Genomic DNA, 24,072 nt, shown 5'->3' on the forward strand with positions numbered 1-24,072 from the left:
GTGGGAACAGAGGAAGCACACAATAAAAGAGGCTGTTTAAAAATAGTTTGGAGTTTAACTTTCAGCTTTATTTCATTGCTAATTAAAGAATCCATTTCTCCTCTAGTTTATGTCATCACAGTTCAAATAAACCTGCCAAAAGAAAATGCCTTTTTCTAGGAAGTTGCAAGGAATGCAAGTGGCCAAATAACAATGAAAAGGAGTAAAAATAGAAAGCCAAACCCAGGATCTCCAGTTAGTGCTTGGTTACAGCTGTGAATGCTCTCTCTTTTATCTTTGTAATTAGAGGGTGGAACAGATGGTGGCGATTTGGTTTAAAGGCCTGTGTCCATTTAAAAACCTGTAGTCCTGTGTGCTGCCGGATGACTGGAGTAGGCGAGTGTCAGAACACGCAGGAAGGAAACCAGTCCTTCAGAAAATGGCCATAAGTTAGAATGCAGTCCACTGGGTACTTGTTCCCAGTAGGAATTGGAATGAAGGCCAGTTTAGTAAACGTCAGAAAGGGATTGGACGTTTATATGGGACCGAGCATAGCCCGAGTTACCATAATGCATGATAACAAAAGGCACATTCAACCTCATGTTTCCGGGTTTAAGCCAGTCTCTATTAGCTCCGGATGAGAGCTGTTGGGGGGGTGGGGGATACGTGAGTGTCTCTGGCAAGCAGCACGTTTAAATGCTGGTTCTGATCCCGGGATAGACAGGATTTTGGTGCTAATACACTGAGCAAGCAACAACTGTAAACCACCTCCCACGACCAGCAAAAGAAAGCAAAGAGTGTCCATGGTTCAAGTGCTCTGTAGCTGCTGGCAGAAGCTCAGTCAGTTCTGAGTTCTCAGTTACTCCTTTTGAACTGTAAAGGCTCGTCTACACAGGGACCCTCAGGAAAGGTAATCCAAATGAACTTTCAAAGTGAATTAAGATAAACTGAATTAAGGCCTGTTTAATTCTGAATAAGAGCATCCACACACGTTTTTAATGCAGATTAACTAAACCACTCCAAATTCACACCTTTTGTTAATTCAGATTAATTTTCACAAGTGTCCCCATGAAGAGAAGCCCTAAATTTCATCAGTTTAAATAAATAAAACCCCAGGGCAACGAGCATGTACAATTGTTTTCAATGTCAGGGGAAATCTCCAGTCATAATTTACAGTTTTTCTGGGGGCTTCCCCGATCGCTGAAGAACACAATCGCCGCCACCGTTTCGCTCCTGGCGTGTTCCACGGCCTAGCTAGGCGGCTTCAGTTTAAAGTGTCAGTGCTACTTATTGAAAGTGATCATCAAAGCCAAGGTCCCAAGTTCTTTTCTCTTGGAGTGTTTGGACAATGAGGACAGGAGAGACATTGCCACTGAAGAGAAGCAGCCTAGAACGCCGGATTCTCTTTGCGGTTCAGCCCAGTGCAATGAGCGGGGTCTCCTGGCCTGCCCGTGTAGCCTGACGCACAAAGCCGAAGGAACCCCACGGGGATGAAGAAGGGCTCTTTAAAGGGCCGCACACAGCCTGGCTGAGATTCTTCCTCTCATTTAAATGTCTTTTCAGCTAGCCCCTAGTGCCCCCCCTCAGTGACGGGCCTCTGGTTAAAATCTCACCCCGGAGAGGAGAGGAGAGGCTGGTGGAGTTCCACCTCTCACCAGAGGCTGTCGAGTAGCCGGTGAATACCCACCGAAGAGCAAAGTGTGGGCCCTGTGGCTGTGTAACGTGGGACACCGCAGGTGATTTTCAAAGGAGAGGATACCCCCCCCCGATTGAACGTTTCCCCCTCCAGCCCGCTTCAGATGGCACTTGTTTAACGCTGTGCTCGACGGATCAGTATGCTCCCGGCAGCACCCAACAACCGTCATCCCGAGTTCTTACCTAGCACTTTTCATCAGTAGAACTCAAAGCACTTTACGAAGGAGATCAGCATCATTATCCCCATTTCACAGATGGGGAACTGAGAAACAAGGAGGCAAAGTCACCCAGCAGGCCAGTAGCACCGTTCAGAATACAACCCATGTCTCTTGAAGTCCAGTCCAGTGCGCTACCCACTAGGCAACACATCCATCAGGCTTACCAGGACCTTTTTGGCCTAGTGGGGCTGTTCTTTTCTTTGACTACAGTTTGAGAATGGATTTTTGGTTTAAATAGGGAAACAAAAGAACCCCTCCCCTCTGAGAGCACCCCCATTCCCTCAAGCCAGAGGGTTTATCCCATGCGAGGCGGAGATGGCTGGTGGGGGCAACCCAGCTTTGTTAAAAGATTGGCAGCACATCAGCTGCTCCCTCTTGGTTGGGGATCTTGTTTCTGGCATCATTTTGTGAGGCGTGCAGGGAACACGTGCGATTGGCCAGCGGCAGATGAGCAGGAATCCAGCGTCTTGGCTTTGCCTTGTGGGAAGCTGGTGGGACTGCCTATTTGTCAACTCCTTAAACAACCATCACACTGAATTCTTTCCACGCCCAGCCCCCAGGTTGTGTCATGACTCACAGCCTGAGTCCATTCGCCACAGAGATGAAACTGCACATCCAGTAATACCAGGAGTCAATTCCAGGGCCCTGGCTCCGGCAATTCTACGTGCAGGGAGCCAGCAGGATGCTTCCGGCGCAGATCTGCAGGCGCTGCAGAATTTCAGGAGACGTGATCTTAATCAGGGGCCGAGCCTGCAGCCTTCGCTCCCTCAAGTTAGACCTGAAGGATCAGGGCCCCTGGTTGCCACGGGCAGAGTGTCGTTTTCCGAAGGCATAGCGATGTTCAGCTCCTGCTGTACAAACTCTTTGGCCCATTGCTGGGTCATAATTCACAGCTCTGCCGCAGGGTGCAGCAGAGCAGAACGCAGTGTATGTTTATGACCTGCTCTCTGGGGGTAGAACTCGCTCATGGGCCAGAGACCAGCACAAACTTATGCACCCCTTAGGTCCTACCTAGCCCTGTTTTGGGGGTGCACTGGCCTTCTGCACGGAGGTGGACTTCACTCAGTGTTAGCATTGCTGTCCCATTGTGTGTGCTTCCACCCGCGCCCAGAGCCGATAGCACAGTGCTCTCCTACTCCCCTCTGCTGTTTGGTTAGATCTCCTTGGTATCACAGATTAAAGCACCAGGGGGTGATGAGGAGACAGAGCTCTACCTGCTTTGAAACATTATTTTAATTGCGCTCACTCGTCCCCTCGGGTTAGTAGGGTGTGTCCCTTCTCCCATGCACTGAGCCGCTTGGGGGCGGAGGAAGCTAGTTGTGGTAGCCTTGGAAGATAAAGCAGAGCCAGTCCGGAGGGAAAGAGAGAAGAACGAAGTGTAAAAATAAAGTGTAAAAAGTGGCAAGTGAGGTGTAAAACCATAATTAGGAAGCAAAAAAGAATTTGAAAGACAGCTACTCAAAAAGTAAAAGATAGGAAACAAAAGGTAGGAATAAATGGTCAGTTTTCAGAACGGAGAGCGCTAAATAGTGGTTTCCCCAAAGGGTCTGTACTGGGACCAGTGCTGTTCAACATATTCATAAATGATCTGGAAAAAGGAATAAACAACGAGGTGGCAAAATCTGCAGAGGATACAAAACTACTCGAGAGAGTTAAGTCTAAAGTAGAGAGTTACAAAGGGATCTCACAAAACTGGGGAACCGGTTGACAAAATGTCAGATGAAATTCAATGTTGATAAATACAGAGTAATGCTCATTGGAAAACACAATCCCAACTATTCATACTAAATGATGGGGTCTAAGTTAGCTGTTACCACTCAAGAAAGATCTTGGAGTCACTGTGGTTAGTTCTCTGAAAACATCCACTCAATGTGCAGCGGCAGGCAAAAAAAGCGAACAGAATGTTGGGAATCATTAGGAAAGAGAGAGATGACAAGAAGAAAATATCGTATTGGCTCTTTATAAACCCATGGTGTGTCCACATCTTCTTGCACACTGCGTGCAGATCTGGTCGCACCATCTCAAAAAGATATACTGGAACTGGAAAAGGTACAGAGAAGGGCAACTAAAATGATTAGGGGAATGGAAAAGCTTCCATCTGAGGAGAGATTAATAAGACTTGGAATTTTCAGGCTGGAAAAGAGACAGCTAAGAGTGGACATGACAGAGGGCTATAAAATCGTGACTGGTGTGGAGAAAGTAAATAAGGAAGTGTTATTTACTCCTTCTCATAACACAAAAACTAGAGGTCACCAAATGAAATTAACAGGCAGCAGGTTTAAAACGAACAAAAGGCAGTATTTCATCACACAACACACAGTCAACCTGTGGAACTCCTTGCCAGAGGATGTAGTGAAGGCAAAGACTATAACAGGATTCAAAAGAAGAGCTAGGTAAGTTCATGGAGGATAGGTCTATCAGTGGCTGTTAGCCAGGATGGGCAGGGATTGCTGTTTGCCAGAGGCTGGGAATGGCTGACGGGATGGATCACTTGGTGATTACCTGTTCTGTTCATTCCCTCTGAAGCACTTGGCATTGGGCACCGTCGGAAGACGTGACCCTGGGCTAGATGGACCATTGGTCTGGCCCGGTCTGGCTATTCTTATGTTCTTAAGAGCGTCCACTGCCCCCTCTCAGGGCTGGTAGCGTAGCCGATTAGGAAGCACGCATGGTGGGACCTTGCTGCTAATGCTCAGTGCTACTAACATACTCCTGCCGTAAGAGAGACAGTCAAGACAGAAATTGGACATGAACGAATGCAGAGGAGAAGAACGTTGACATGCCTTAACATAAGAGCTTTGGCTCATCTCAGCCGTACGGTTGCACCCGGGTTTTTCTGGGGAAGGCCACCAGGCTCACTTAGCAGACAGATTCGTTCTTCTGTTTGATGTGACAGGACTTGCAGAGGACGTGGCTGTCCAAGGGGTAGCAGCCGGTCTCCGTGGGCTCGGTAGACAGTGGGATCCTGCATCTCTGTGAGGTAAGAAGCGCGTGAACCAAAAGTAAGCCAAGAACTCAGTCATTTCTAAAGCCTCAAAGCGACACGGGAATTTATTTCCTGTGCTGGCCACACGTTACTTCAGTTTTGCCACTTTCATTCACCTGGAACTCCACGAGCGAGCCCCATTGGTGCTGCATGCTCCTTCACCTGCCAGCTAGCTCGCTCATCCCCCACGCGTGACACTTTCATCAGCCCGTTGTGTCTTGGCCCTGACACTGTCAGGCCAATGAGATTCTGTGTGGGCAGGAGGATCTGCCCTGGTGGGATCTGGGCGCAAAACCCCTCCTGCGCTGGAGGAATTCAGTTCAACCCTCAGAGCGCGAGGCCACAGATGAGAGCGCCTCCCACGCTACACTTCATGAGGAGGCAACAGGTGTGCTGGTCTGGCACCCGCCACCCCCAGGGCATGCTCCTCGTACGCAGCTGGGCACCCGGCATCTCCAGGGCGCGCTCCATGCACAGAGCTGGGCACCCGGCATCTCCAGGGCGCGCTCCATGCACAGAGCTGGGCACCCGGCATCTCCAGGGCGCGCTCCATGCACAGAGCTGGGCACCCGGCATCTCCAGGGCGCGCTCCATGCACAGAGCTGGGCACCCGGCATCTCCAGGGCGCGCTCCATGGCAGGGCGCGCTCCATGCACAGAGCTGGGCACCACGGTGGCACGCTCCCTCCTCAGCACCTGTCTGGACCAAGTGCTAAAGGCACAAGGCGCAGGACAAACATGCAGCACCCATGGTGGGCGGCCATTAGTGCCAGCCCTCTGCAGAACCAGGAGGCTTTCCTGGAGCTCTCTGACGTGCGTGTGTTGCAGCAGAGGGGAGCGAAAATATTATGAAAGCGTCACTGCACGTCTGAACAACGGCTAGCCACAAGAAGTGACGACGCGGAAGGCAGCAACCTGCTTCGTTTTCAAATAACCCAGGGGAGAACCCGTGTTTGTGGAACAAATTCCTGTCTGTTTGGGCTGCTTCCGCGTGGCGCTGGTTCCTAGGACTTCATGTCCTCCGCCACCAAGCATTTATTTTTTTAAAAAGTGGGCAGCATCCCAGCAGCAGGACTTACCTCACACCGATAGCAGCTTTCATGGAAGTTCCGCCCCATGCATTCTATCTTGTAGGCATCTTTCCCCTCCTGTGGGATGATGGGTGTCTTGCAGGCACTGCAGACCGAGGCGTACTTCCTGATGAACAAACAACCAACCTCTTATGCACAGCAGTCGCCACATCAACTAGCTGCAGCAATTCACAATACAATTAACGCGAGATCCATATTACTTGACACGGCTGCTGCAGGATTACGGCTGAAACGGACATGGCAGAGCCTCTTTCAGCACTGCTCACGGCTGGGACTGACTGGAATGAGCTGGGTGGCAGTTCAAGCCACCCAGGAAATCAGTTGTGGTCCTGACTCTGCTCCCCTTTCTGCTAGCATGACAGCGGTGTAACTCCACTGATGACAGCGGCGTTACTCCTCACGTACAGCAGCGTGAATGAGAGAAGAATCAGACCCTGCGGGTTTATGAAGAGTGCATGTGAAACAGATGGGAGCGGATATTGGGGCCACTGAGCTAAAGGGGAAGCTGAGCAAAATAAATTCAGTCCTGCACCCAAGATACAAACTGCAGGATGCAATCCGGCAAACCATCCCTCCAGGATAGCCCTGGAATGAACTGGGTGACCAAAGATCTTTGCAGTCAGGAGCGGGTCCTTCATATCTGGCAGCAAGAGGCCTGCTCCGTCTCCTGCTGCAGCCAGCGGGAGCAGGGTTGGGTGCCAAGTTTGCAGGTGTAACAGGCCTGATTCTGCCCTGCTTTGCAGCTCGTGGCATCGCTGCCCCTTTGCAAAGTGAAAGTAAAATGCTACCGCTGGCAGGAATGGAAGATTCTGAGTGGGCGTCGTTTACCCTCACTTTGCCCAGGGGAAAAATGACGCCCTGAGATGCAAAGCGGGGGAGAATCACGTCTACTACGCCTGCACGGTTGGCATCCAGTCCTGCTCCCGCTGGCTGCAGCAGGAGACAGAGCAGGCCTCTCACTGCCCAATACGAAGGACACACGCCCGACAGCAAAGAACCCAGCTGACGTCCATGGAATGAACGGAGCGAGTAAAGGCTCCTTGCTGGAGGGAAGGTTTGCAGGATTGGGTCCTTCGTGTGCAGGACTCATCTTTCTAACAGACTCGGGTCCTCCCAGATGAAGAGGCGGCTATTTTAGGAGCAGAGGCGATTTCGCTCCCGTTTCCTACCCCTCAGAGGCACTGTTTAAAACGTAATCGCACCTGTAGAAATCATCCACGCAGTGCACCTCGTTCTGATCGTTCACCGCAAAGCTTTCGTCCCCTATGCTCCGGCCACACACGCAGCACGTGAAACACTCGGGGTGGTACCCGTTCCCCAGGGCCTGGATGATGTGGTCGAGGATCACAGCCTGGCACTTGGCACATTTCTCCAGCGTGGCCTGCGGAAAGGCGCAGAAGGAGAGAGGCAGATAAAGTGCAGAAACCAAACGTGGCTGGTACCATTCATCCCCCCCCGCGCAGAACTCCCAGGGCAGCCCGCCCCAGCGGAGTGAGGGAGGGCATCCAGGCCAAAGCAGAGTGCAATACCTTTCCTGGTCTCAGATCCCTTTCCTCTCGTGCACAGTTGACATTCGCTCTGTCTGGGGGAGGAGGACTAACCCAGTCACTCCTCCACACTAGAAACTGCTTCCTAAGCCCCATGGCGCCATTGTCACTGTGGAAGGCTGCAGCGTTTGCTGCTTTGGAAGGAACGGAGGTGAACCAACATCTTTCTAGCCTATAATAATGATCATCCTCGGCCCTTCTGCAGCACTTGTCAGCTTGCCGTTTCCAAGCCCATTCCGAAACGTTCATAAATGAACGACCTATTGGGTCCGTTTTGCAGGGGGTGAAAGTAAAGGCCGGGACATGAAGACCCAGACTGCTGAAAACGGTCTGGAGGATGGCAGGTACCTTGGGCCTGCTCTGTTGAGCGCTGACGCTGAAGTCACTGAGAGCTGCAGCCGCTCAACACTGCTGAGAACCAAATCCTGGGTACCTCGAGCTGAGCGACCAGAGCTGCAGGCACGTGGCTTGAGAGGCCACTTTGGGAAATACTGACCTGACGGCTTGCCATAAGGGACACGGCGAGCCAGTGTAAGAGTCAGGTGTGGAATGCAGCAGGCCTGGCTCCCTGGTCCCTGCTCTCAACACTAGCACGTTCCCTGCTTTAGATCGGCTGGGGACTGATCCTCAAACCAATCAACCCCTCACGACTCCTCCTGAAGGTCCTGGGCGTTGAGGCTGCCCTGCACCCCCTGGGATCAGGCCCTTGTTCTGTACAAGTCTGTGTCTGAGCCAGTATCAGTTGGCATTACAAAGATGGGTCTTCCCAGAGCAGGGCACTTCTGTATCTGAGGGACCCTCGCTAGTCGTGCCGACCTCTCATGATCTCTGAACCCCTCCTGCTTCCTCAGAGGACTGGGTTCGACTGCTGAGAACAGAATGACACTGGCCTCTTGGGAGATCCGGAGTCACTTGGTCTGACCTCGTAACAGGAGCTGCACAGTGGCCGGCCATCCTTCTGGTAGTAGCGCTGCCCCGCCAGCTGGCCGTGGCACGTCCGGCAGGTGAAGCAGTCTGCGTGGTACTGCTTGTTCATCGCTTCTATGGTTGGGGTCCGGGGGGCAATGGCTTTGTGGCAAAATGCACAGACTGGAAGAAAGAACCAAGTCACTTGACTGTGGGCAAGGAGCTCCCATGGGGCAGTACATCGTCAACCAGCCAGGGAGACGCTGGGGCTTCACCGCAGATGGCACCACGGGGATAAAGCCAGGCTACAGGCTTGTATATGTTGTAGAGGGGGTGAGGATCGCCTAGGAATGCACCAGTGTCTTCAGCCCCCCACCCCCAGCTCTCCTCCAGTCATAGGCCCCAGCTCCTCCCTCCCCAATACTTGCTACCCCATCACGAGGCTCCCAGTGCCCCCCCTACAACAGCCTTCCTGCCACTCCCAGCCCCGGCGCTGCTGGTACCTGCTCTCGGTTGCTGGGCACCGACGGGGCATGATGCCCCCTCTCCAGGTGATGATTAACACTTGCATTAGAGTAGCACCCGCAGGCCAGAATCAGGGCCCTGTTGTGCCAGGTGCTGTACAAACACGTAGGAAGGGACAGTGGTCCCTGCTCCAGTTCTTTGAGGGCGAGGATCCCTGATCTAACTAGACCAGTGGTTTTCAACCTGTGGTCTGTGGACCCCTGAGAGTCTGCAGACTCCGTGTGAGATTTCCAGGGGGGGGGGGGGCCCCCGCACCTCCATTCAAAATTTACTTTGTAAGAGTCCGCATATGAAAAAAGGTTGACCACCACTTCACTAGGTATTCCCAGTATGCAGTAGTGTACCGAGGGGCGTGGGCTTGGGTATGTCACTTATCACCATACCTCAGTTTCCCCATCTGCAAAATGGGGATAGCAAAGCACACGCAGCTTTGCAAAGCATCTTGGGATCTACGGAGGTCAAGCGCTGTCGAGGAGCGAGATATGATGAACCCGATTCTACGAAATCAGCCTCTCACCACCACCTGCCCACCCGGGGGCTGCCGTTTGCAGTTACCTGTGGAGACGTCTCTTTCCAGGTGCCCATTCACGTTCTGTGGCGCCTGGCGTTCATCTGCCTGCTCCAAACTGGTTGGCTGGATTTTACGCTGCCTCGGTGCCGCTGGGAAGGTGGAGGAAGCCTGGGGAAGAGGAAAAGGGCATGCTGAGCGCGGGCAGGCGTCGTGCTTTCCAGACAGAGCCTGGGTGCAAACCAGCTGATCTAAGACTTAGCTAAGGACTGCAGCGTCCTGGGCTGTCGACAGCAGGTGGGGGAAGATGGGGTTTGAACCATGCTTGGCTTGAGCAAGTCCCAGGGATCTAGAGAATGCAGCGTGCAAACAGCAAGCCATGCAGCTGCCCTGCTGGCAATCTGGATGTATGTGCAGGAGCTGATCCACCCTGAGATGGGGATAGTGGACATAGTATATTGGCTGGCTGGAAAGAGGGAGCCAGCTGCTCCCTGCCCCGGGTCCTCTAAAGAGGGGCAGGTGTTTGCTTGGCTCCCCCACATGATGAGAGACGGCAGACAGCGGTCGATGACAGAATCAGACTGAACATCTGCATCCTTCAGGCACCGTCTCACTGCTCAGGACCGGCTGCAGGAGACGGGAGAGCCATGCATGTACAACAGACTGCACCATAGGGGGGAAAAAATGGCTCCCACGTGAGCAGTGATATGCTGCGGTCTCCAGAGCCAGGGTGTTCAATGGGCAGCACACGCCCCATTTCTTCCAAAGAGAAACGATTGGCTCTGACCCTGCGGGCAAAGGCTGGGTTCGCCGGCTCAGTGTGACAGGCTTGGTTCAGCTGCTTGGCAAATGTTGTGGGACTTAGCAGGGAACGAGTGGGCCATTTCATGGAGCAGGTTAGGCCGGGAGGGATCTGGATAAAAGTTTTCCTTGAATTTACTGCTGACACAAACGAGGGACTGGACTAAGCCAAGAACAGGGCAGGTTGGAGCTGTGCAAGCTCCCCCCACCCACAGCTGTGCCGATGCCCCCTCTGTCCCAACCCAGGCCCCTACTGTTCCTCCCACAGCTCTGCCGATGCCCACCAGTACCAACCACAGCGCAGGCAGCTGCTCTGGTCCTGGCTCCAATGCTGCCAGGGTTACACACGCCTGGTGGCGGAACGGCCTTCCCACAGGGGAACACAAAACCCTTGGGCAGGACAGACACCTTTGTGATGCGCAGTGAGCTGGGCAAAACTGCCCCAGGGTCTGAGCTCAGGTCACACACAGGGTGCTCTGCACCCAGTGCAGAATTTGGGCCGATTGAGCTGAATGTGACCGATCTCCCGATCGGAACAATCGGGTTGACTTTCTGTTTTGTGACACGCGCGCCTTCTCCACAGAGCATGTGCCAGGCTGCGTTAAACCACTGGCTGGGCCAGTTTCGGGCCCCTGGCAGTGTCCATACTTGGAGCGCCTGTGAAGAGAGGGGCCCAGGCTCCCTGGAGCGCTGCAGGTAAAAGTGGGGGGCTCTATTCTGCACAGCTAGCGCTGGAGTTACTCCAGCATCACAAAGCTCTAAATGCAGTGAGGGTCAGCGCTCGACACCGCGCCCCTGGGGAGCAGACTCAGCCTGCGGTTCTGATCGGAATTGTAACAGATTAGACAGAACAGCTGTTTGAACATCTGTGGGGGGAGAAGGGGACAATTCCTCCCTGAGCCTCTCAGCCAATCAGATCACACACCGAAGCGTCTGTCTAGCAGAGATACTTAGACGGCCATTGCCCTGAGCTCCTGCAAGCTCACAAATATTTGTGCGTCTGGCAGTCGTTAGCGCACGTGTCTTCACAACGCCCCGGTGTGACAGGGCCGGGTTATTATTCCCATTCTACAGCTGGGGGACCTGGGGCCCAGAGTGGCTAAGTGACCTGCCCCAGGTCACACAGGAAGTATGTGGCAGAGCAGGGGCTTGAACCCAGCTCTCCCAAGTGAGGGACTTGACCATCAGTCGTCCTTCCCTCAGGTTTCTGATGCTATTCCTTGGGCGTCATGGCTAAAAACATCCAGGCGAGCCAGGGCGTAAAACCTCCTCCTACAACCGTACATCATACCTGCCGGCTCACAGGTGAGCGCATGTTCAGCATCTGTAGATCCGGGCACAGCGTCTCCACGGACGGGGCATTAAGTTCATCTGACAGGAGAAGATACGGCGGAGGAGACGGCAGGGAGCTCTGTGGGTCAGAGCCTGAGGGAACGTCGGGCAGGACAGGACAAGGAAAGGAGAAGCCTGAAAGGAACAAGGAACAAGGCTGGAATCTCGGTCAGGTGTTAAGCAGGGTGTACAAGGAACTAACACGCTGAGCGAGGGGGGCCTGAGGGTCTAACGCAGATTGAATCACACAGGGTTATTTTGGTGCTGGTGAACACAGCCAGATGGTTAACCCTGGAGATTAACATCCCTTGTCTGCCCATGGGACAGGCAGGCCTGTGTATTTACAACGTGTGTGTGTCCCAGCCCTGCCCCTGCCCCGCTGAGCTGCACAATCTCCCCCTTCCTCCTACATCGGTGTTGCATGCGCCTAGGGTTCATTTAACGGGAGAGGGACACGCATTCCCGGGCACTCAGACCAGGAACCGTCCGGACACAAGCTTCAGCCATCAGTGTGCGCTGGGCAGGCACTGGGTGAGTGCGTTTTTATCTGGTTCCAGCCTTGGACAGGGAAGGGGTGTGTGTGCTGAGCTGGGCTGTGGGTTTACGATAGCAGAGCCCCACTCCCGCGCTGTGTGGGGCTACGGTTAGTTTGGGGACAACGAAGGCCTGCCCCCAAAGAATGCACTATTTTATTCAAAGGAAAATGCCTCTTCAGCTTGGGAACAGAGGGCATGGCAGGGCAGGGGGGACGTCTGATTGTGAGCTTCCTTCCCAGCAAATGCCCTAATAAATCTCCTCTCCTGCTGTTTGTTTGACTTGCCGCCAAGACGCGACCTGCCCACAAAGCAAACTGCCTTTGCAATGCAGCAAGAGCAAACAGTGCCGATAACCGATCTCGGATAGAAACCAGATGGCAGCCGGGAAGATGGGGCTGACAGGAAAGGCTGATTGTCACGTCACCAGCCGGAGGCTAAGGGCGCACGGGACGAGGACCCCACATTCAGGCATTTCAGTGCTCAAGGAAATTACTCCCCTTCCCTTCTGGAAGCACCTGATCCTGGTCCCAGGGGAGTTTTGTGGCTGTTCCGGGTACATCTGCCCGGCAGCTAGGAGCGAGCTCCCCAGCAGGGGTCCACAGATGCGTGATACCACACTAAAAACAGCGTGGCTGCCCCAGCACAGGCAGCGGCTTGGGTGAGCCCCACAACCACATACCCAGGGATCAGGGAGCCACAGCTTTGCGCGCCACGTGAGCGCCGAGCCCTGGTGCAAAGCCCACCGAAGTCCATGGAAAAACCCGGGATCAGCCCCGGGCTCTGCACCGACAAACGGAAGGGGAACGTTCTCGCCTCCTGCTCCGCTCTCTAGCCCGCCAGCCCAAAGGATGATTCACCCCCTCTGATACCTCCCGCATGGAGCCAACTCCTTCCACTGCGTGGGCTGCCAGCCGGCCAGCCTCCCTGCTCAGACACGCTCCTGCCTCCACGCCTGGTCCTGTCCTGAACTCCCGACAACCAGCTTCCGGGGTCGAGGCAAGGACCCGCAGCAGGGGGATGACGGGTCCCACTGGGAGCACAGGCCAGGGGCACGGATACAGGCTCAGGCAGGTACTCGCTTCACGCAAGAACACAACCCGCCGTGCCTCCCGCTCCATCGCCCCGCCACAGAGGGACATAAATCGCTGCCCAGGGCCCCTCTGCTGGGAACGAGGCCGTTTCCCAAGACTCTGAGCAGTTCCAACCCACGCCCCCGCTGCCGCATTTCCTGGGCCCCGTGCAGCTCACTCTCTGCGGCACGGTGCATTCACCCTACCTCCATTGGACAAGCCTGCCACAGACGAGAGCCCAGCACTGCCCAGCGGCCTGCTGCTCTGCTGTCCGGCCTGGCAGCTGCTGGGGGCTTGTTTCTTTGGTGGTGACACCTGGGGCTGGCGAGTCCCGACGGGTTTCGTAGCCTCCTTCGGGTGGTCTGAGCTGGGCTTGTGCATCTTGGGCTTTATATCTCCCTGGATGACCGTGTCCCTCCTGGGAGGGGCCAGGGTAATGTATACGGAGGAAGCGATCCTCTTCTCCACCTTCCCAGACAGCATCTTCAATCAGGGCCTCTGCAAGGAAGAGAGGCAGTGAAGACAAAGCCAGGAGCAGCTCTCTCTACGTCTCCGGATGATCTCTGATCTCTCTGTTCCAGGGGAGCATTCCACACGGCGCAGCCTAACTCCCACACCACGTGAACCCGTAGAGCCGCCCCCGGCTAAGCACCTCCCCATGCCAAGGTTCTCCTGTTCCCAGCAAGTGGCATGTGGGCAGTGGCAGCGGCTGGAGCCGGTGCCCAGCTGCTCCTGATTCAATGGAATTATCTCCTCTTTGGCCGGTGCACACAGCGTTATTACGCTGCACACGCCCTGGCATTCAAAGTCCGCTTTCCTGGAAAGGAAAGGGCAAAAATAAAACCCAACCCGAGATCCAATAAACCAGCTTGAGACTCCAAGAGGCCTGGAGTCAAGCAAAGTGTTTGAACAGCGAAGCCCTGCCAGGGCCCAGGAGTTGGGTCTCTCAACAAACAAGAGGCTGTTGCTGAAGGTGCAAAGACCACATTCCTCACTGTCCCGTTCTCCCTTCTCTACAGAGAGTTGTTAGTGCTGAGAAGGAAGGTTGGTCATTAAAGCAGGGCTCTACACCCATTTTCTAGCAGCTCCCTCGTGCCCTGCACCTCAGTTTCCCCACCTGTAAAATGGAGATGAGGATACTGATCTACAGGTCAGTGTCAGAGCAAGGAACAGAATCCAGGTCTGCTGATTCCCAGCGCACTGAACCATGCTGCCATCCCAAAAGGGACACAAGTTCTTAGCCCTGTTCAGAAGGATGGTACTGAGGTTCTCCGGCTCCCATTGACGAGGGAAGCATTCTCAAGTGGTGGGGTCTTGACATCTACAGCAACATTGCCCTGAGAGCCAGCATCTCCAGTCCTGCCAACCTCAGAGTCCCTGGTGAGAGGTGGGGTGGCAGACGGCTCTTCGACTAGACTAGTCCCATGTTGCTGTAAATTACCGAGAGACCTAGCAACTTCCTCACTTGGCAGGGGCTGCAGAAGAAACGTCCACGGTGAGCTTTTCAGCACAGTATTTGGGGATAAAACCACTGCCGTTGTAGGAAGCCGTTTGGCTAAATCCCGCTTGCACGCTGTACTGGAAACCAAGCCCCCTGCGTTCATGAGAGGACAAGCCATTGCATCTAATCAGGGGCAACTACAACCAGTGAGGCTGTGTGCTGGGAGGGGAAGACAGAGCCATGGCAGCCTGGGGAGGCCCTGTGCTCAGGCAAACTGATTTATCAGCCAGGGTGAATTCAGTGCACGGATACAGCCAGTGCGCAGAAGGGGGAGGGGAACGTGTCTCATGCTGGGCGAACCTTATAGGTACCCACTGCTCTGGAGACACAGGTGTCCAGCGGTGCAGTACTCGGGGTGCAAAGGAAATTCAGCCACCACATCCGCCCCTGGAAGACAGAAGCGTGGGCGGGCGGCGGGATGAAAGGCTGGCACAGCGTACGAGCTCTTTGACCCACACAAGCCTCCTCTTCCGGTGACCTTCAGGAGCACAAGCGGGGCCCCCGAAGCTGAGCACTGCACCAGGAGCGGAGTTGGCAGTTGGGGACTTTGCACTTTTCACCTGAGCAGCAAAACCTGATGAACAAGAGAGAGGCAGGAGAGGCCCAGGGCTAAAACCCAGGATGCCTTCCCAGCTCTGGACTCTCTCTGTGACCTTGGGCAAGTCCCTTCCTCCTGCCCCCACCCATCTATGCCTCAGTTTCCCCATATATAAAACCAGGGAATGATACTTACCCATCTCATGGAGACAGATCTGTGAGGCTTAATTCATTAGTGGTTTTTTGTTCAGGGCTTTGCGATCCCCAGTGACAAGCACTAGGGAAATGCAGAGTCTCATAAGACCACCTTGTACCTCTTGTATGGCATCATTAACATGGAGACGGAAGACGGAGAGCCAGTGACTTGCCAGTAGTCAAGGTGAACACCGAGGTACCTGGTTCTGCTCGCTTTCCCTCTGCTTTGCATGGCTGGAGTGGGCCAAGGCAGCCAGAGCCGGGGCCAGAATCTGGGCCCCATATTTCAGAAACACAGCTAGCCACCTTAGCCTGCCCAGACGGATGTTCCGCTCACCACACCGGGCAGGAATTTGAAATACATTGTTAGTTTCTTACCAAGTTTTACTTTCCTCTGACAAGTCTGCGAAGTCCTTCTCCTGAAGCAGCTGACTTCCCAGCAGGGACTAAAAGCAGTGATGTCAGAAGCCGCTGTGATCAGTCCAGAACAGAGTCTGTCAGGGAAAAGGCACATCTAGTTATAATCAGTGCTGGGGAGATGGGAACAGAAATCCCAGTCCTGATGTTTATGAACTATCTAAGCTGCCTCAGAAGAGATGGACCAAATGTTAAAGAAAGAGGCTTCTTCTAGAATCCTATTTCAAAATGGATGACATCCCTTGACTTAAACCATCAGTAGCTGGGGAATTCAGAATTAAAGGGATACTCAGGTACTTCCATTCTGTATAAAGAGAATTATAATCTTGACAGGATTGATTTATTTCAATAAACTAGGGGAGTAGGTGGGACATCTCGATAACTTACAAAAATGTTTTTAATTAGAAATTTTTCCTTGATTTATGATGGAAAAATAAAAATAAAGACTTGAACTGCTTTGCTCTGGAGGATCTGTTGGACATCTCAAAGGCTGGCGTTTAATTCGAGGAGTGGAGGGATCCTATCTTTAACCAAGGCTTCCTTTCTCCAAAATGTTAACTGGTCATTTATGTGAAATAGGTGTTAGCAAAAATAGTGTTTTAAAGGGTCTTATTAAAAGTCCGCTATCTTCTAAACTGCTCGGCTTTCACTTTCTTCACACTTCCAATGTCAGTATTTCACTCCTCCTCCAGCCATCCTGGAGATTTCTCAGTTTGACATAAATAGACTTTCTAATGTTAAAAACAAATGGTGGTGGTGGGGACTTAAATACAACGGAATCTGGGACCTCCACGCATGAACCTCCGATGCCCGAGCAGAAAGACTCTCTTAGCCAAGGCTGTCGCAGGCGCGTTAAGCTTCGGAGGCCTGATGAAAGGCGGCGCTACGCTGAGCAGGCATGGCTCGCGCACTGCTCCAAGCAGAGCCAAGCGCAGAAAAACAGACCAGCGGCCTCAAGGATGGAAAATAAACTGGGGTTTTTGGATCAGTGTTAGTTAACGGATGGCTCCAAGGCGTGGAGCTCGGGCCGGGCCAGAGGGGGCTGATTCTAGTCCAAGTCAGCTCAGGAATTGTCACGTCGTTTCAAAGCTTTGACTGTTTATCTGCATCGTGTCCCTTTAAGCCAGAATCTCCCTCCTCCCCTCTTACCATGCCAGGAGAGCCTGCGAGCACCAGGTGACCCCGTGCTGCAGAGCCATGCATGTGCAAGCCCTGCGTAGTACAGAGCCATCACAGGAGGCCCGTGTTCCGCACTCAGATCCTTTCAGGGGCTTTAAACAAGCCCTGTGTCCATCACTGTTTAGTTTTTAAGATCATCTCTCATGTTTCCCTTCCTTTATTTTCACTCGAAAGAAAAAAACCCCCAAGACAACATAGTTCCCCTCCCCCTCGCCTGCACGTGCGGAAGAGCTGTTGAGACTGGCACGATTGACATCAGTCAGCAGGATGAACTGGAGTCAGGATGGGTGGACTGGGACCTTAGAGCCGAGCAGCTTTCTGGAGGGGGTAGGTCGCCCATCCTGCAAACACTTACAGGCCCGAGTAACTGAACTCGTGTGAAGCGTCTCCATGAACGCTGACATGTGCATTACTCTGTGTTTGCAGGACCAAGCGTCTAAGTAAGTAGGTGTAACTAAACCGATAAGGGTATGTACGTTCTTGGCTTCTCTCACTGGAGAATCTCACATCCTTTCACACACATTCATTCATTAGGTCTCCCTCCTGCCCAGCCCTGGGAAGTCGGAATGTATTTTTCACCTTTTACAGATGGGGAAACTGAGGCCCACAGAGGGGGATGTGAGTTGGGCAAGACCACACTGCAGCCAGCCACAGGGCTGGAATTGAAACTCAGGAAGCCTCCTTGCCAGGCCCCTGCTCTAACCGCTAGACCACACACCCTCCCTGGGTAAAGATGCACAGGGCCATTGTGGAGCTCTCCATCTGAACTCCCTGACCCGGCCAGGAGAGCTGGGAGGAGCAAACTGTGAAGGCGGAGGTGGAGGCCATCTGGTAGTGGGAGGGGAAAGGACCAGGCCCACAGAAGAGGGGCAGAGTCCAAATCCATGCTAGCCTAATAGAGGCTATGGGTCAGGTTCATGCTCAGTGGCACAGACCACCTCAGCAGCTGACACAACCCAGCCTACAACAGCAGCCCTCTCCCATGGACAGCCGACCTCATGAGACCTCCATCCTCCTGGGCGGAAGTCATTCCCGGGTGGACTGCAGTCCCGAGCCATAACTAGCAAATGGGCCTCTTTGGCTCCAAGCTGGACGCCAGATGATGAGAGAGGGCGTGGGTCCAAGGATTTGAATCCAAACGCCCACACTGACATTCCAAAGGGACAGGGATGCAAGCTGGGTTCCAGGTTTGGCTCCTCTCTAGTTTCAGAGGCCTGAATTTTCAAAGATCCCCCCAATTCCGGTTACTCAACTTCAGATGCTTCTTACCCAATTTCCAGAGCGTCTGAGTCACTGGAAGTTGCTGATGGTCAACACCTCGGAAAATCAATGTCCCATTCTGGGCACCCCAGATTTGATTCTTACTGACAGCAAAATCCTTTTACACTGCTTGCCGGCAGTAAAGGGGTCTTAAAGTGGATGTAAGTTATGCTCCTACTTAAAGACCGCTCGCAAAGGGTGCTCTGCAGAATAATTACCAGCCTCCCAGAGTTTAGTAAATGATCCAGAGATGATAAAGGCTTTTTCAGATTTATTTGAAGAAAACCACAACACTCACACATCCAGCGTGTGTGTTTTTAGTCACAACGTAATCCAGGGACTTTTTAAAAGCCAAATGCCCTTCTTCTTGGCTCAGTAAAAACCCGTTTAAAAGCAAGGGAGCAAACATGCCCATTGAACTCCTCCCCTTGGAAACAAACACGCCTTCTCCTCTCTTCCCTGAAACTGGGAGGTGTGGGAAGGGAATTCAGGCCACAATGTGTTTTTATTCGCATGCCACAGGAATTTCTCTCAGGGGGAAATGATTAAGTTGAATTTCTTAAGAAGGATACACACACATTTCCTGAAACGCTGGGGAAGTGACTCTCTGCTTGACAGATGCAGACAGCTGTGCAGACAGCTCCACTTGGATGCTGCCAGGTACTTTGATCCTAGCACGGCACAACCACGCTTTTCTTGGGAGTCAGCTGCATCACTGTCGAATAGGTGAACCCTCCACTGAGGGTATAGCTACATTCCAGGATAAGCCTGGGTGCAGACTCAGGCTTGAGCCCGGACCCCGGGATATGACGTTCCACCTAATGACCATTCTGCTGCTCCCCTCCTCCCATCTGACTGGCCTGTGCACAGGACTGGGAGACAGGAACTCAGTTCTAATCCCAGCTGTCTCACTGCAGCTTTGGTAAACCACTTTGGCAAGGTTTTCTAGGGTAGCTACTGATTCCAGGTGCCCAAAAGGGGACACCTTGGGCCGGATTTTTCAGAGGCATGCCCATTAGCTTTCGCCGGAGGGCTGGGTGCTCAGCACCTCTGAAAACCAGCCCCATGGTGCCTCAAGTCAGGTACCCCAGAAGTGAAGCACCAAGAGTCGCTGGATGTGTTTGAAAGTTGGGGCCTTCACCTTTGTGTGGGCCCCACCCTGGCTGCCTGCGGCTCCTGCTGAAAGCAACGAGAACTGATGGCTCGCAGCACTGGGGGGTCACTGGAAAACAAACCAAAAAATCCATTTTACAGAACGTGCTGATGTTTCCAGATTTGTTTTTGATGCAGGACAGGGCAGATGCACATACAGACAGGTGCCTCCCAGCTACAGCTGTCGCTCCGCTACCAAGCAATACAGGATGACGCTAACACCCCAGCTGCGCACACGGGGCCTGGTCCCATGCATGCTCCGTGACTCTGAGGATCGACCCTGCCATGAGGCGCGCCAGCAGCCAAGTGTACAAAAGAAATGGCGCTCGCTTCACCATCGGAGGGGAACGTTTCCCTTGGGGCACAGAGCGGGTTGTGAGCTCGCACCTGGCGCTCACACATCTCCAGCCCAACCTCTAGGGTCTCCGGCAAGAGATTCCCTTCCGAACAGCGTGAGCCAGGGGGATTGGGAAGGGTCCTGATACACAGATCATGCTGAAGGCGATAACGAGCAAGTGATCCTTTCCCAGACGCTTGGCCCTGCGGGATGACTTGGAGATTCCTTAGCAATCAACCCCAAATAAGTGCCTCCCCAGGGGGTTGCATCAGAGTTGGTTTAAAAACCAATTCAAATTAAACTGGTGTAACGTTCTCACATCTACATGAAAACTCTGAGGGCTGATCTACACATAACTGGAAACCAAAATAGTAATTTGGTTGTAATTTGCCCCTTTAATTACAGCTGAGCACGTCTGTGTGTGGACACTGGACTAGGACTGTCCTATATCACTTTGAACTTTAAATGGTTAAAAAAATTACTTAAATTGAATCAAATCAGGATGTTCTTACTCTAGAATAAGAGTGTCCACACAGAGACGTGCACTGAAATAATTACAGAGGTTATTTACGAACAAACTAGCCATCTTGGTTCAAATGTGTACGCAGACAAGCCCTGTTACAACCAGCTGCTGCAGCCAATATTTATAAAGAGCTGTTCTGGGTGTTATGCTGGAAGGTGCTCATGGCTGCCAATCAGAGCTTGTGAAAGTCAGCAGCTGTGCACCGCATCTTTCAGACTCCGTGGAAGGCGCAATTAAGCCCTGGTAATGTAAGAAAGAACTACAAACAATGGCGGGACCGCTCAAGGCACGTGGCAGGCTGCGTGGGCTGACGGGGTTGCAAATGCAGCAGATATTGGATGTTGATTTTGGAGCCTGCGTATGTGAGAGGCAGAAAGCCTGGAGAAAGCAGAGACTGTAAACTCGGCTCAGCCCAGCCACCATCTGCAGCATCTTTTGGTGATAATGATAGTACTGTACGCCCACTCAGACCGAGCGCCAAGGACACAGGATGGAGACTGGATTTTAAAGCTCTTTTTAACCTTGTTTGGCTCCTCCCTTCCTGACTGGCCAAGGTACCTTAGAAACCACTTTATCTGGAACCTTGTCTAAACACCGCCCAGCCCAGCCCAGCCCAGCCCCCAGGGGCCAAAACTGCACCTGGCATTTATACACTGCAGGTTTTGCCTGAACGTAATCGGCTCCTCCGGTAATATTGACATAGCCCCTGCAACTCGAGCAGAAAGGGCCTGTGTCCCCATCCCCACTGGTATCACGAATAACACCTGTGCTCAGTCAATGCAACTTAACGTCCTAGCAGGCTGGGGCAGGCCTGTGTGCTTGTGATCCCCAACGTTACAAACAACCACTGGCCCACACAGTCTGTCTGCCCAGGTTCTCATATTGGCACCCCTCACCATAGCATCAGGGCGGCCGAGAGTCTGTGTGCAGCTGGGAACAGACCCACCCCGAGTCCTTCGCCTGAATCCCTCCAGTCCAACCACGCTGCTGCTGGAATCCCAGCACTCCACAGGGGACATACCATGTGCACAGGAGAGGTACGGGGGGCATAATTCATCCCCCCACCCCACAATTCAGAGAGGAAAGATGGTCCAGTGGTTAGGGTACTAGCCTGGGACTTAGAGACCAGCGCTCAATTCCTTGCTCTGCTACAGACTGCCTATGTGACCATGGGCAAGTCAGTAGGAGCTCGGCGTCTAAATATCTTGGAGGGTCTGTGCCTCAGTTCCCCATCTGTACAATGGGGATAACAGCCCTGCCCTGCCACCCAGGGGTGAGGGAAGATAAGTCCCTTAAAGACTGGGAGGTGCTCCGATACCATGGCAGTGAGGGCCAGATAAAATATCTTATCTAGAGATTAGATACACAGTAGTTGTGTGTTGCAGGCTCCTGTGACAAAGCGCATGAGTAAGGTGCGGAAAGAAGGGTGAGGTTCCTGCAAACTGCGGTTATTGATGACTATCTCACAGCCAGCATCCACCCAACTGCTCAAACCTTAGCCTCGGTGGCCATCAGATTTCTGCCTAACGAGCCAAGTTGCCCCCTTGGCCACTGAACACCTCGGCTGGCTGGAGAGAGCACGCAGGGCACCACAGCAAACGTCAGGGCCTAATTTGAACCACGTGCGTCTTACATTCCTCTTTGTGCTTCATTGCAGACCACGCAGCTTCCTCACGCTGCACGCAGCCTCCCCCTCTCCCTCCTGGGGGAATCCGAGACCAGCCAGGCAGGCGTGCCGCACGCAGGAGGAGATTATCAGCCCCCTTAAAGGATGGAGGGAGCCCCCAGAGCCCAGCCTGTGAGCTCACTGCTGCTGCTGTTTGGATGGGGCCTAACGCCGTGGGCGGACGTGGTAAAGGTCTCCCACCCCGCGGAAGCTCCCGATTAACAACAGAGGAGAGTCTTCCATTTGGAGGCTTCACCGGCAGGAGAGCGGCTCTGCGGGGGTCCTTCTGGCCTTGGAAGGAAGCCTGTCTCCTGTCCACTCGCCTGCCAGGTGTGCACCAGGAGCAGTTACCCCAGCACAACGGGGGCTTTTGATCCCCTGCAGCCTGTCCGGTTGTCAGTTCCTAGCACGTACAGCCATGCTGAGCTGCGTGGGCCCTGTGAGCTAATGCCCGCCTTTGGCTCACACTTCACAACACTCCCAGCAGCAGGTCTAGTGGTTAGCGCAGGGGACTGGGAGTCAGGGACTCCTCGGCCCCATTCCCCCTGCTGACGCTAACTCGCCGCATCCCCTTCAGGAAGGAATTTAACGTCTCTTCTCCCCGTTGGTTCCCCCCAGCTGCAAAATGGGACTAGCGTCTCCCTCAGCGGGCGCAGCGAGGCCTGGCTCATTTGCCAAGCACCTTTGGGCGAGAGGCTGGCAACGGGTTTCTGTCCGGGTTCAGCGGAGAACCGCGCCCCAGCCTGCGCCCCTCCTGCAACCCCTCCAGGGCCTCCTGTGGGACAGGCTGGCACCCGCACAGCTGTGAGCTCCCCGGGGCAGGGGCCAGCTCACCTAAGGATGCACTGAAAGCAGCCGTCCCAGGTCCCAGCACGCCCCAGGGATTACGGATGGCTCCGACCTCGGCCTCCCTGCAGCGGGCTGGGGGCAAATGGACTGGACTGGCCGGGAGCTGCACCCAAGCACTGCCCACGGCTGCTGCTGGGAGAGGCTGGGCCGGGGGCAGCTGCGAGCTCCCCACACCGGGCACTGCCCCATCGCTCCTGCAGCACCTCCTGCCGGAGAGACCCGCCAGATGGAGACAGCCCCCCCTTTGCTGTGCCCCGCCCCACAGACAGCCCCCCCCTTCCCCCCCTTTGCTGTAATCCGCCCCACAGACAGCCCCCCCTTCGCTGTGCCCCGCCCCACAGACAGCCCCCCCTTCCCCCCCTTTGGCTGTACCCCGCCCCACAGACAGCGCCCCTTGCTGTGCGCCGCCCCAGAGACAGCCCCCTCCCCCCTTTTGCTGTACCCCGCCCCACAGACAGCACCCCTTGCTGTGCGCCGCCCCACAGACAGCCCCCCTCCCCCCCTTTTGCTGTGCCCCGCCCCACAGACAGCCCCCCCCTTCCCCCCCTTTGCTGTAATCCGCCCCACAGACAGCGCCCCTCCCCCCCTTTTGCTGTGCCCCGCCCCACAGACAGCGCCCCTTTTGCTGTACCCCGCCCCACAGACAGCCCCCCTCCCCCTTTTGCTGTACCCCGCCCCAGACAGCCCCCTCCCCCCTTGTGCTGTGCCCCGCCCCACAGACAGCCCCCTCTCCCCCTTTGCTGTGCCCCGCCCCACAGACGCGCCCCCCTTGCACCCTCCATCCCGCTCGCTGCAGCAGCCCCGGCCGGGGGAGATGCCCCGGCTGCTGCGAGACAAAGGGCCGGACCAGCTGCTCCCCAAACAAACCGAGCCGGGCGGGGGGTCCCAGCGAGCCCCTGGAACTGAACCCTCCGGCAGCCGCCCGCCCCGCCCGGCAGAGGAGACGCTCCCTGGCCCTGCCGGGTCCCGGTGCCGGGCGGCTCCAGGGGCGGCTCCCCGGGGCCGGGAGGCTGGAGGCAGGCGTGTGAGCAGCAGCAGCAGCAGCAGCGCCCCGCCCGGCCCCCGCTGCCCCCCGTTACCTGGGCCGGCCGGCGGTGGCTCCCCGCAGTCCCGCTCCCCGGTGCCGGTCCCTGCGCTGCGCCGCGCCGCGCCCGGTGCAATGCTGCCCGCGGTCCCTATAGCGCCCCGCCCCGCCCCGCCCGCCCCGCAGGAGGGCCGGGGGAGCGGAGCCGCCCCCCTGACATCACCGCCCCGTCCTGCCCC

General features: G+C 54.6%; 1 protein-coding gene and 1 long non-coding RNA gene across 3 annotated transcripts; both read right to left on the reverse strand.

Annotated features, from left to right (window-relative positions):
• Positions 1-208: 208 nt before the first annotated feature.
• On the reverse strand, positions 209-13,676 carry FBLIM1 (filamin binding LIM protein 1). Of its 2 annotated transcripts, XM_067566255.1 has the most exons (7): positions 13,400-13,627; positions 11,547-11,722; positions 9,502-9,625; positions 8,438-8,604; positions 7,171-7,349; positions 5,957-6,074; positions 209-4,865 (listed from the first exon to the last, which is right to left on the reverse strand). In XM_067566255.1, the coding sequence occupies exons 1-7, from the start codon at positions 13,572-13,574 to the stop codon at positions 4,752-4,754; spliced, it is 1,053 nt and encodes a 350-aa protein (XP_067422356.1). In that variant the 5' UTR covers positions 13,575-13,627; the 3' UTR covers positions 209-4,751. The 2 variants fall into 2 exon arrangements, with proteins under 2 accessions (XP_067422356.1, XP_067422355.1); XM_067566254.1 differs by lacking the exon at positions 209-4,865 and having other exon boundaries at positions 5,921-6,074; positions 13,400-13,676.
• Positions 13,677-14,286: 610 nt separating this feature from the next.
• Positions 14,287-23,948, reverse strand: LOC137165626 (uncharacterized). Its single transcript, XR_010923440.1, has 3 exons — positions 23,889-23,948; positions 15,805-15,920; positions 14,287-14,668 (listed from the first exon to the last, which is right to left on the reverse strand). It is a non-coding gene; the product is annotated as an uncharacterized lncRNA (long non-coding RNA).
• Between the last annotated feature and the right edge of the window lie 124 nt (positions 23,949-24,072).

This window comes from Emydura macquarii, unplaced genomic scaffold, assembly GCF_026122565.2.
Source record: "Emydura macquarii macquarii isolate MOO-44397 ecotype Brisbane River unplaced genomic scaffold, CSIRO-AGI_Emac_v2 contig_2768, whole genome shotgun sequence".
In the NCBI taxonomy this organism is placed as follows: domain Eukaryota; kingdom Metazoa; phylum Chordata; order Testudines; family Chelidae; genus Emydura; species Emydura macquarii.

Bases quoted from the DNA above. Each gene is read 5' to 3' on its own strand.
- FBLIM1 (XM_067566254.1), bottom strand. From the start codon at position 13,676: ATGCTGTCTGGGAAGGTGGAGAAGAGGATCGCTTCCTCCGTATACATT. The intron at 9,626-11,546 runs GTATGATGTACG...CCTCTTCCCCAG, and splicing joins GCTCACCTGTGAGCCGGCAG to GCTTCCTCCACCTTCCCAGC. The intron at 8,605-9,501 runs GTAACTGCAAAC...TCTTTCTTCCAG, and splicing joins GGAAAGAGACGTCTCCACAG to TCTGTGCATTTTGCCACAAA.